The sequence below is a fragment of the Gobius niger genome (genome assembly GCF_951799975.1).
Source record: "Gobius niger genome assembly, chromosome: 7".
Lineage (NCBI taxonomy): Eukaryota > Metazoa > Chordata > Actinopteri > Gobiiformes > Gobiidae > Gobius > Gobius niger.
In genome coordinates this window covers 26,199,558-26,212,064 of record NC_136858.1, presented here as the reverse complement: position 1 = coordinate 26,212,064, position 12,507 = coordinate 26,199,558, and the positions used below count along the sequence as shown (strand labels likewise).

The following is a 12,507-nucleotide window of genomic DNA, read 5'->3' as shown; positions in this document are numbered from 1 at the left end:
CGACGTGCGTGTGAATCAACTGTCTCACGCCACACCCAGTTTTGTTCCTCAGAGCCGGCCTATTCAAATACTCAAGACCAGATGGCAATGGAAATCCATATGAAAAAACTCATGCGTACAATTTCTCATCTGTCATAGGTGTTTATTATTATTTTTTTGACTTCTGCACATTATCTTTATTATGAATATTTCGTGTACATAGCTGGCATTGTCAGCATGCAGATTGTGATCTTGTGTCTTGGTTGTGTTTAATTAGTATAAAGCCAGGCACAGCCACTGTAAAAGAAGTGAAAAGTATAGATCAACACATAGGCAGCATCTCAATCATCAAAAAAGTACAGCAGCAGAATATAACAACAATCATTACTGCAATGTTTGATATCAGTACACAAAAACATAACACCATACCGCAAAATAAATGGGGTCATTTGACAAAGATAGCCAGAGCTAAACCACATGGTAGCTGGAAGTGTTTTTTTGCTCTGAGTTTGTATTTTGTTTACTTGGGGTTAGACATAATTTGCTAAAACATGAACAACAACACACATAACCAGCACAATATGTGTAAAGAGCCTTGCCTACTGACACAACGGCAGAAATGCAATGTTTTTAAATGCCACACCTGTTGTATATCCAGCTCTATCTTCCCGGACGCACGCTTGTCCAAGGTTTTGAACATTTCTAAATAAAAACAACACTGAGGTCAAGCATGTTTAAAATACATGAATGTTTTGTTGACTTGAGACTCACTGAACAGCATTTCTAGTTTCATGAGGCATCCCACAAAACTGTCAAAGTCAATGGCAAAGCATGCGTCGGCGTAGCGGCTCACGATCACCTGCAGCACCGCGCTGTTCACCAGGAACCCTGCGATTGAATGTTAGATTAGGTGAGATTGTACCAGATTATATTTGTGATACTGAATCGGTGTCTGAACTCCATGCATTAGCAGATCGTGAGTCACTTTGAAAGGGTCACGTTTCATTGCCTCCCCCGTGTTTGTTTTGTTCAAAGGAAAACTGGATGGTTCAGTTTGACAAGGAGACAGTTGATGACAGTGCCACGGAGATTCTACCACCTGAACCTGTTTCAGCCCGAGCTTCAGATCTCAAGTAATTACTGCAACTTTTCATTGTTGAGGGCCGATTTTTCTCGGCCGAACCTCACCATTGTGGCCCACAGTAAAGAACCATATTCTGCAAATGCCAATTCATTACATTAAATATATATAATACACTACAATAAGTAGTTGGCTTTAAGCATTGGCTTAAATGACTTAAATTGTTTTTTTCCTCACTTTTTCCCTGATCTGACCAAGGTTACTTTGCTAGTTTGAGGACATTTCAGACGAGTTCTAAGGTAAATCTCACTTGACATAAGAAAGTAGAACTGCCAGTGGGACAAGACCAATGTTCTTACCCCACTGGCAGATAAAATTAATTGAAATAAAGACTAAATGTATTGAAATTAACAAGTGAATAGTCAATGATCAATCATCTCAATGATCTAGGTCAAAAGCCCAACTACATCCTAACTCGCCAAAACAACTAAAATTTGGATTATTATGCTCAAATTGAGAATTTTAAACACATCTAGTTCATTACTTTTTGCAGTAGACTGACGGCGTCACATTCATACTTAAACAGGTATTTGATCTCTATTTTGCATATTAATAATATTTCTCAGAATCATCTTGGGGGCAGAGGTTTTGTGCTAGAGGGCCGGATTTGGTCCCCGGACCTGACATTGCCTACCCCTGCATTAGTGCAATATGAATAACTTTGTTCATAAAATACTAAGTAAACATATCAAAAATATTTTCGCCCTCTATTGAGATTACTGCACAAATTACAAACACAAAACTCCCCAAAACAACAACAACAACAACAACAGACCAATATTGATAGATTTGTAAAGGCATCATTACTTAACCTATAAATGTCCCATACCTGAAAGCAATAACACATGTGTATTTGTGTTTTTATTTACTGTTGTCTCGTGATGCTTTGACTGGAAAGCGCCTCGTGCACTTTCTGGCTGCTGTAAGGTGCTATACAAATTTAATTGATTGATGTAAATGAATTAAATAAGATGCGCCATTTTCCTCTCATGACTGTACCGGCTTACCCTGCATCTGGTTTATTTGGATATTGTCTTACCTGTCTAACCTGAATTTAGTTGCGGCACACACCCAATCGCTGATGGTTACAACGTAGTAGAGACTTTCAAACATCTTCAATTAGACTGTGAATGGAGTTTAAAGGTGCACTATGCAACTATTTATGTGGGGGGAAAAGGTTGATATTAATGCGTATTTGATCTTTCAGTGACCCAGTGGGTGCTTGGGTGAATAACATATCGCCTTTACCTTCCCTCCCAATGGCCTCTAGGATGCTCCGTTGTTTTTTTTTAGGTTTTCACTGCTGATTGAACCGTATCCATGGTTACATCTGCCTTCCATTCCAAAAACCTACCAGAAATCCTTAAAAACCTGAAATAAAATTGATCCTGAAGCATCATAGGAAAGTAAAGGTGCTAAGCTAACCACCCATATAGCTGGGTCACTAATATAAACTTTTTTTTTAACATAAAAAGTTGCATTGTGCACCTTTAAATAGGTCTCTCGCTTGAGCGTTACCATTCATACGTTTTACTACAAGAGCAAGGAAAGACGGAAGGAAACATGCTCCCCTCAATCAACCCTGTCCAGTTGACAATATTTGTAAAACTCGGATTCAATCAAATTTTCCTGGATGACTGAGATCCCACACAAACATCGATGAGTAAAATATTGTCACCCGCTTCAGTGGCAGCGTCTCTCATCTCGTGTGAGCTCATGGTGCCGGAGTTGTCTGAGTCGTGGTTCTTGAAGATTTCCTGTTAAATCATGGAAATATTGAAACATAAAACCTATTAGTAGATTCACAGTGACACTTCCATAGGTGTCTTTTATTCAGATCATACCAGGTATCTCTGGATCTTCAGCCAAAGCTTGTGGAACTCCAAAAGACCCAATTTGTCGCTTTCATCTTTCTATAAAATGTTAAGTTTAATACAATAACAAATTAACAGGCGACTTTGTGTTTATGTCAACCAGCCCCAGTGCTGCATGGTCACAATAGAAGCTTGTATCATTACAGCTAGGCCATAATTTAGTCCAATTGAGGTTAATTTTGGACCTGGTTTAGTCCTGATTTGATCTTGATCTAGGACTGGTGGTCAATTAAAGTTAGAGATCCACATTGAGTTCAAATTAATGCATTCTCTTAATATAGATTTGAAGGATACGTCCAGCAGACTGATAATCATGCGGCCTGTCTCAATGCGGAAACCATCAGTCTTAATGTCAGACCCTGGAAAAAGAGAATTAAAGTTATTAACCTTTAAAAAATAAATAAAGTAAAAATGGGTTTATAGGCTTGATACCTACGATGGGACACAATGTTGTTCAAGATCCTCAGTAGCTCAAAGACCCCCACCTCCATGTCCTGTAAACAAAGACACAAAGTGCAGGCTCCTACTTATTTAAAACAGTTACATTTGTTGCTTGAGTATTATTTAGTTGATTGCTTACATCTCCTGAAATTTGCTTGAAGACGTCCTTGAAATGAGGGTCAATATCGCTTTCTGAAACCTCCTCCTGAGGAAGAAATAAAAAGTCAGTGTCAAAAGTGTAAAAACAGTCGCCTATAGGTCTTTCAGCAACATGAACTTAAAAGTCTAGAAAAGGAGACATGCAAATGGTTTCAAAATGTGTAGTAGCAAATGTAGCAAATGTAATTTTGCTTAAATTAAAACCAAAGTGGGTAGAGGAGTCAAAAATATTTCCTTGGGTATAGAGTAACAATCATTTCCTTCAAGTAGAAGTTCCTATTGAAACAATTACCTCCTCAACCTGAGCGTCAACTTTCTCCTCCAGAGGACTAACAAAGGACAGAGAGAAAATAGACTTTGTAAGCGAACATTTGCTGCACTAGATGGCGCTCTAACACTGGTCCAAACTCACCTGGTCTCGGCCTTTTTCTCCGTGAACACGCGCAGTAAAAAGCGGCCGTCCTTGTGCGGTTTGAAGGTGGACGGGATGACGGCGTATTCCCCCGGGGGGAGAGAGAAGCGGTCACAGATCTCACGGGTGTTCACGAACGTGTGGCTCATGGCCACAGCTCTCTCCCGCAGCAGCACGTCCGGACCCAGATGGACGTGACTGGAGCGACTGGAGCCTTTGTACTAAAGATACAAAGTTAGGTTCCGGCTGAGGGGACGTTTTTAGATACTTTAGATATGTGGGAAAAGACTAAGTGTAAGGTATTACAAATGTATCTCACCTGGTCAGGCACCTGCAAGAGGAGAACATAACAATTTTAATAAAGTCATGACAAAAATATATTACAGTTGCAAATTAATCAGGCAACTTCCCCTAGATATGTTATTTCCCCTAATTCAGTTTTACAATATTCTCTGGTAACTATATCCCTCTCTCCAGTTTAGTTATTGTGACAGACATTGGTCTGTAGGAGTGAAGATAATATAGAAACTTATCTAAGTATCAATACAAATTGTGAATTTTTAAAAGTTGTCTCCTGGATTGTGTAGGGTTGTTTTAGGATGTTTCGATTCTCATATGAGAAGTGTCTGTTCCTCTAGCCTCCAAACTGGTTATAAGCGCTGGTTCTGAGGTTATAATAAGCATTAATCCATGGGGAGGCCTTATAAGAAGAACACTGAAGGAACAGATGAGATGAAGAAGCTGATCAGAACAGCCCTGTCCAGATCACTTCTTTTGAAAATCTATACTTGGGTGTATTATTCCAGAGGTATAGCTGCATGAGTATTGTGTGCACCTTATAAATTGCAAACCCAATGGGCTCAAGGTCCTTCCTGAGCTCCTTCCGTTTCCGTCCGTCCTTCTGCATCAGTCCCACCAGAAAAGTGCAGCTCTTCTCGTCCCCTTCCAGAGGGTCATCGTCCACTTCATCCAGGCGCACCATAAACTGAGGGTTGGAGGTGAAAGTAGCTGTGGAGCACAAAGCATTTAACATGCTTCAGTCTTTATTTGAGTGTCCTCTCAGAGTTGTCGAATCGAAAATCTATGGACTCTCATTCAAAAGGCTTATTCAGCTCTGGAGTTGTGGTTGCTAATCAGCCAAAGTGACCCAATGACCCTGAGCTTTACCCCAGTTCAGGACAATAGCCTGGTTAAAGGCCCAACCTGATTTTTTGTTTTGTTTTGTTTACTTTGTTCGCTGTCATTGTAAAGTGTAGGGAGAATGTTGATTCAAGAACGATGTAATACACTCCACACTTTCTAACACACTAATGCGCCTATGACCCATTTAAACCACCAAGCTTTAAAAAATATTGCACGTCAGGTAATACCACCACTGGAAATAACAATTGCATCATTAAACCTCAAACACTCCTTTTTTCCCACACACGTGCTACAGCTGATGTACCGTCAGCTCATACCTGCGTTGTTCCGGCAACCCCCAGCGGTGGACCCCACTCTCCACATCCCCTCAAACTGGTTGTGGTTCCAGCGACCCTCCCCTTCGCTCTCCAGAGTGTCCGGGGTCAAATTGCAAATCTCCAATCTCGAAAAATGCCTGATGAAGTCCGTGTAGGACATCCTGGAACAAAGCATCGGTAGAAATATAATCAGTGTGCAGTGCTATGTGTTCAGAAATAACGTGGTGAGTAGTAGTCAGGGACCCAAACTCTCAAAAGCTCTTTAAATTGGGTTGAACCTGACATGGTCTGCTATATGTTTTATTTGTGTTTTTTCTGTTAACTTTGACCCTAAGGACCAATAATCGGAGGGTCTGCTCTGCTGGAAATATCGCGGAAAAAAATTGTGGCCATTTTAGTGTATGTACCCTGTATTTTTATCAGAAAAATGTGAAAAACGACTTTTTTCCCTCAAATCCTCAGTGGGTTGAGTAGGCTGTCAATAAATGCATTCCAGATACACAGAACACATGTGCTGATAACATCCACTGAAAAAATCGCTCTTAAAACACATTTCTACACATTTTTGCATCAATTTAATGCAATAAAATGTGGCGTTTTATAGCTTTTTTCCCCAATATTTTTATCTTTACTTCATTGGCAATCAACTATTCCACCCAGTTATGGCATCAGTCAATATGCCATTATTTTAAACAGACTGTAGATACATTCCACAGAAAAAATGATCAAAATCCGACCAAAATCATTGGATTTGTGATGATTTAAAGACCAATAAGTGATCAACAGACTCAGAACCTCAGAACTGTCAAAAGTCACTTTTGACACTGGTCCACATTTTGATTTAGGCCATTTCCAGCCCATTAGATAATGATTTACACCAATGTATTTGGTATAATTGTAAAGAAGACATTGTCATGTATCATTTGAGGCCAAAGGTGCTACTCTGTAGCAATTACCGTGGTAACCATCGCTCCTCAGACTCAATTGTGAGAATTTTTTTTCACAATTTTCACAAAAAAATGCTTCACTACGTTTAACGCTGTTTCTTCCAGGAACATCACAGACACAAATCTCTGATACTGGGCAACTCTCTAGACTCCGAGGATTCAGGAAATGTACAACATGTCAGTACTTTCTCAGCTTAAGGCCTCACTGTGACCCATGAAGTAAAAGTATGTCAACCTCAAATGAGCCTCTCTCATAGAAATAAGCCTATATCTGTCATTCTGAGGTTGGAACAGCTGGTGTATAGCTTTCGAAAAGGGAAAAGTAGAACAAGTGTTGCTATAGGTTTTCAGCTAAATTGTTTGTCAATTGGCCAATATGAATTAACTACATAAGTTCAAATGTAGACTTTATGTTAAGACAGTTCTAATCTTTGGGGATACTTGAGAGAAACGTTCATGGTGTACTGGACTGTTTGGAGCTATGATGATACTTCAACCAAAAGAAAGACCACAGATTATATTTTACTTTAAAACACAGTAATAACAAGGCAAAAGGCTTGGATCTTTGGATAACATGGTGTATTCTGTTTCCATATTATACCAAGAAAATAACCATGTTTCCTGGTCATTTCAGTCTTTATATGGGTTAGGGGGTTATTACACTGTTAAACTAGTTCCCTTCTAATACTTGACTTAATATGAGAGGTTATATTTTTTGCTCAGACATTCGTCAAATTTGACTTTAATCGGGCTAAAGTAGAAATGTAAAAAGCTTTTGACTTTTCTACATGTCAAAAACTCTGCATAATACATTTCAAATCACACTGCGGAAATCTTGAAGAGCAGCACATTATCCCGCCTTCAAAATGAAAAGAAGGAACCTAAACTAAACTTGTACTTTACCAGAATTCACCATCATCAGCGACATGGTTCAGTTTTGCTTTATCATCTTCATTGATGTAACTCCACTCCCTCGATCTAAAGGAAAATATATTTGCCAGTAATAATAATGATTTACAATTTTTGCAACAATTAATTAAAAGCATCTGAATTATATTTTTACCCATCACTCCAGGGGCCCGTCCACTCCACTTGTCCCCAGGGGTTTCTCACTCGGATCAGTTGAATCTTCCTGCCTCTGCAATCCACCTGTGATCGACAGCAATGTCACTTGTGTGTAAACTGCGAACGAATCACAAAACCCTTAAAATGTTTTTGTTACCTCTTCTGCACCAGTAACAGAATATGCATGACCTTTCACCAGTTTTTGGGAAGTTATTGCCTCACTCTCATATGAGCTAGTGATCTGAAACACACAGTACATTTGATCAGTGGTTACCAACCTTTTTTACCTCCTATCTCGAGGGTCTTGCCAAAAAAGAGATGACCTTCATTAACATTTAGTATCAAATCAAATCAATTTTATTTGTATAGCGCTTTTCATACATGTCATGTAACACAAAGTGCTTTACAGATTTAAAAACATTCTCTCACACCCACCTCCTTCCAAAAATACAGACACATTGTCGCATTCACACAACCCCCACCCACCTCCCCAGAGACACACCACACAAGCACACAACACACACTCAAGGTAAACAGTGGAGACTATGGACAAAAGGCTAAGATAAGGCTGGGTGCAGATAAACCAGGTAAGGGAACACCATCCAGGAGCCGTCTGCATCGGGAGCTGCAGCCACAGGGACCAAAACAGGGTGCCCGGACAACACCACACCTCCATCCAGACACCCACAAGACAGCACCCCAGCAGCCACAGCCAATCACCGCTCCCGAGGCAGAGGGCTCCTCCAGAGGAAACTGGAAGAGCATAAAAATTGTTAAAATAAATAAAAGTACGTAAGTAAAATCGAATAATAGGATAATAAAAAATAAGACCGAGAGGTAAAATACATAAATACAAAATAAAGATTAATAACTATTAAATGTCAATTTAATTAATTATAAGGTGTTGATAAATAATAATAAATAGGCCTAGCAAAAATAAATATCAGTTAAAGGCTAAGCTAAAAAGGTGGGTCTTGAGCCTGCTCTTAAAAACTTGAACGTTCTCTACAGCCCTGAGCTCCTCCGGCAGGTCGTTCCAGAGGCGAGGGCCGTAATACTGGAAAGACACCTCACCGTGAGTTTTCCTGTTGACTTTAGGAATAACTAGGAGACCCCTGCCGGAGGAGCGAAGGGGCCGTGAAGGTTCGTAAGGTAAAAGCAGTTCTGAGAGATAAGAAGGACCAAGACCATTAAGACATTTAAAAACCATTAAAAGAACTTTAAAATCGATCCTGAAATGTGTTTTACTGTGTTATGGTCAAATGAATGCCGAACCCCTTACCCCCCGTCTTAACGAGCGCATTTCTCCAGTTCAGCTTTACCCAAATCTAAAAGCGTCTCGACTAGAGCAACACTGTAATGCCCTATTAGAAAGAAAACTGATTGTAACATTTTTGATGCGTTATTGATGTGGTTTTGTCACATTACTGTACTGTTTTTGTAGTTTTTTTGTTTGTTTTTTTGGTCATTTTTTTGTTGTGTTATTCTTTTATGCTTTTCTGGCACGTTTTTGTTGCTCATTTGTTGCTGCTTTGTCACTTTTCAATACTTTTTTGTTGTGTTTTCGTGTTTTTTAAATTTTGTTAGTGTTGCTTTTTCTGGCATGGTTTTGTCCCTTTTTCGTTGCTCTTTTATCACTTTATTGTTGCTTTTTTGTTGTGTTATTCTTGCTTTTCTGGCTTGTTTTGTTGCTCATTTGTTGCTGCTTTGTTGTTTTTTTGGTCACTTTTTTTAGGCTTTTTTCATTGCTTTTTCATGATTTCTTTTGTTTTGTTATTGTTGCTTTTCCGGCATGTTTTTGTCCCTTTTCTGTCCCTTTTTTTTTATCCCTTTTTTGTTGCTTTTAGATTGGTAATGTCAAACTGGGGACAGTGTGCTCGGTTCAGGCCGGGGTTAAGAGGTGTAACACTCCCACTCTCAAACACTTTATCAAAAGTTAACTGTCCTCTCTATACTATCCAGTTCCACCTTCCTTTTCTCATCTAAAATAATTCTACCCCTGCTAAGCGCTTATGTACCCTGAGGGTCCCTGTTCCCCTGGATGGGGGACACCGCATTTGATCACATACTGTGCAAAACACCCATTATGTGAAATGGTGCAAATGAAGATGGAAGACTCACATCAATAGAGCAGCCCATGAGCGAGCCAAGCTTCAGTGCCTTCTGCATGATTCGAAAAAGATGTTGCGGAGCCTTTTGCAGATCATATATTTCTGCGATTCCTCCAGTGAAGTCCTCAAATCCCTCGATAGTATTACCTCCGGACAGAGCCTCGTAGCTGCCGTTCAGTCTGAGCACGTTAATGAAGGATAGTGTGAGGTAGTTATGGCCAGTTAGTTTTATCCTATTGACTATTTCGATCCTCGTATTTGTGCATGTTTTGAGACAAAGCTAGGATAGAAATTCTATTCATAGAGTTGTAAAATTGTAATAAAAGAATACATACTTGGCATAGGCCTTCTCCAGCAGTGCGCTCCAAAACTCTGACCCCTCCGCAGAGTGAACAAAGAGCAGCTTCCCATCTTTGGTGGGTAAACGGTCGTCAATAACAACATCCACCCATTCACCAAACTGCCAAAACTTAAAAGACACATTAAACAGTGGATTAGTTATTAGTAAATGTTTAACCATTGCGGGGTTGCAGTTGTTCAGAACCAATCCTAGCAACTATGAAGGAAGGGAATTGATTAATGCTCACAAACATGGTCACAAAGCACTTCACACTGCTGCTGATCTGGAAGAAACTACGCCATCGGACCCTTTAACCACCACCTTCAATCACTTACACACCACATTCATATATAGGCAAGGTTGTTGAAGTGTCTTGCAAGGCACAAGATGGACACAAACCTCTCATGGACCAATGCTCTACAACTCTGGCACTGTTACTGGCCTCCCCTCCTCCCATGCAAACCTGTCGGATGAGATTTGGCCGATTCCAGGTGGTACATGCGGGACTGACATAGGATACATACATATAGACAGGAGGCCAACGAGAGCCAGTACATGTCACACCTGAAAGTGGAAGATCCCAGCATAGTTTTCAGTAAAACTCTGTCCCCGAGGCACCACTCGAGACAAAATCCGCTGGTCCAGAGTGAGCGAGGCAATGGCTGCCAGCAGCCAGCAGTCCCCTGTGCAACATTAGCACACAATACCACAGGGTTAGCCAACTTTATTCGACAAGAGCCACGTAAATAACACCAGCTCAAGCCCAATACCTTGATAGTAATTACACAATATGCTATGGTTTAGTGGTTTGGAATGGGGAAAGAGGACGTCTCATCCGTCATCTCTCCCAATGGCTATCATTCAGTCTTTCTCAATATTTAATACCTGGATATATTTGCTGTTTGTGACCCACTTTTCCTACAGCACGTTTTTTCGTATTATAATTTGACCTTTTACTTTGTTAACCATTTCAACCACATTTGGGAAATAATCACATGTGTGCAGTGAAGTGTTTAACTCACCCAGAGCTCCTTGGCAAATGTCAGTTCTTGTGGCTCCATCATCAATGAACTTTGGGTGTGAGCACAACTCCTGAAAGAAAATCCAGGGATTATGAAAATAAAAACACATACAGTAGGTTAGGAGACAAATGCATAGGCTACACACAGGAGACAAATACACGCGTTTATCCCTGGCATCCTTGAAGCTTTTATATAATGAATCAATGATAGGCCTTATTCTTGTATGTCTTACCGTTGGCCTTTTCCACACCACATCCCTGGTCTTGGAGGAGTACGGCCCCAGCTCATTGAACCCCAGCGACCTGCGTTCAGCTGGAAACTTGTCATCCTCGAACAGGCGCCCCCTTTGAAGACACTTCTGTTTTATCCCCTCATAGTCCTGCTTCAAGTACTTCACTGCCTGCTGGTTTGTCCCAACGCCCGCCGCCTTCTCCTTCTCCCTGGCCAGTCGATCAGCGATGGAGGTCATGTTTTTACCTAGTCACTGTATAATGTACTTGGTTAAACTGAACCCGAGAACTAGCCCTGTGGCTTTTATATGGGCTGGTACACATGCAGACAAGGGAGTTTGGTGAAGGGAGGAGCTTGGATTGGGCAGGTGAGCTTTGCAAATCAGACGGTGGCTGGTTCTAAGCAAATCTGCCTTGATACATCCTTGACCACAGCTGAAAAACAAACAGGGACACACCTACAAGGCTGCTCTTATCCACTGCTGTTGCTCAATGTGAAATTAATGAGTGTGCATAATACTTGACGTGAGACATTTGATAGGTCCAGATATGTGGCGCTCACGTCCCAGGCTCTGACTTGTGACTGATGTCCATAAATCATTTCTGGGTCTCAGACTTAACAATTTCATATGCTAGATGGTAATAAAGGGAGGCGGCCAATCTGCGCCATCGCCCCCCCCCTACTACCAGCCACTCACTCACACGCTGTCATTCATTCTGGCCTATAGTACACTCCTGCCCCAAAGAGGAAGCAAATGGAACGATGGATGACTGAGCATTTTTCAGTAGAGTATTGTATGAAGTTATTTAGTTCGAGAGGCAGCAGTTATTGACCAATCGCAGCACAATGTAATCTTAACATTTGTTTATCGAAGCTTTATAGTAAATATGATTATGTGAACTTATTGCAGGCCAGGCCTTTATGGTTATCATTTACTGACCAATGTCATAGTGATGTCATAGTGTTTATTTATCAAGAATCAATATATGTACACGCCTTAGCCAACAGCTGACCCAAAGCAGGTGCACATAAAGTTTTGTTTGACTTTGGATTTTCTTTTCTTTTCTTCATATGTGGAATTAAACAAATCAACCCTATTGTCCTGTTGGAGTGGGAGGGACTTACAGAATTTGAGACGACAGTGGGTGGGGGCAAGTGGATACGTTTGTGACTCATTTGTAGCCCACTTGTCTGTAATAAAACAGCAGGAAATACCTACTGCTGCCACGGCACATGTGGTGGCCATCTCACGATTGTCTGTTTGGCAGGGATAACAGGGAAGTCCATCTGTCCTGGTCAGGCCATAGTTTCACTGAAATAAGAAC

The 12,507-nt window shown here is 40.7% G+C and overlaps 1 protein-coding gene across 1 annotated transcript; it reads right to left on the bottom strand.

The window, feature by feature from the left end:
* Positions 1-235: 235 nt before the first annotated feature.
* Positions 236-11,420, bottom strand: LOC306965373 (calpain-2 catalytic subunit-like; the record flags this gene model as incomplete). Its single annotated transcript, XM_079559761.1, has 21 exons — positions 236-276; positions 623-681; positions 751-867; positions 2,799-2,877; positions 2,965-3,033; positions 3,289-3,353; positions 3,431-3,488; positions 3,575-3,640; positions 3,887-3,923; positions 4,007-4,227; positions 4,326-4,337; positions 4,842-5,014; positions 5,467-5,627; positions 7,317-7,391; positions 7,477-7,562; positions 7,636-7,719; positions 9,600-9,768; positions 9,925-10,058; positions 10,494-10,612; positions 10,952-11,021; positions 11,184-11,420. 21 exons carry the CDS (start codon positions 11,418-11,420, stop codon positions 253-255), a joined length of 2,115 nt encoding a protein of 704 aa, XP_079415887.1. The 3' UTR covers positions 236-252.
* Between the last annotated feature and the right edge of the window lie 1,087 nt (positions 11,421-12,507).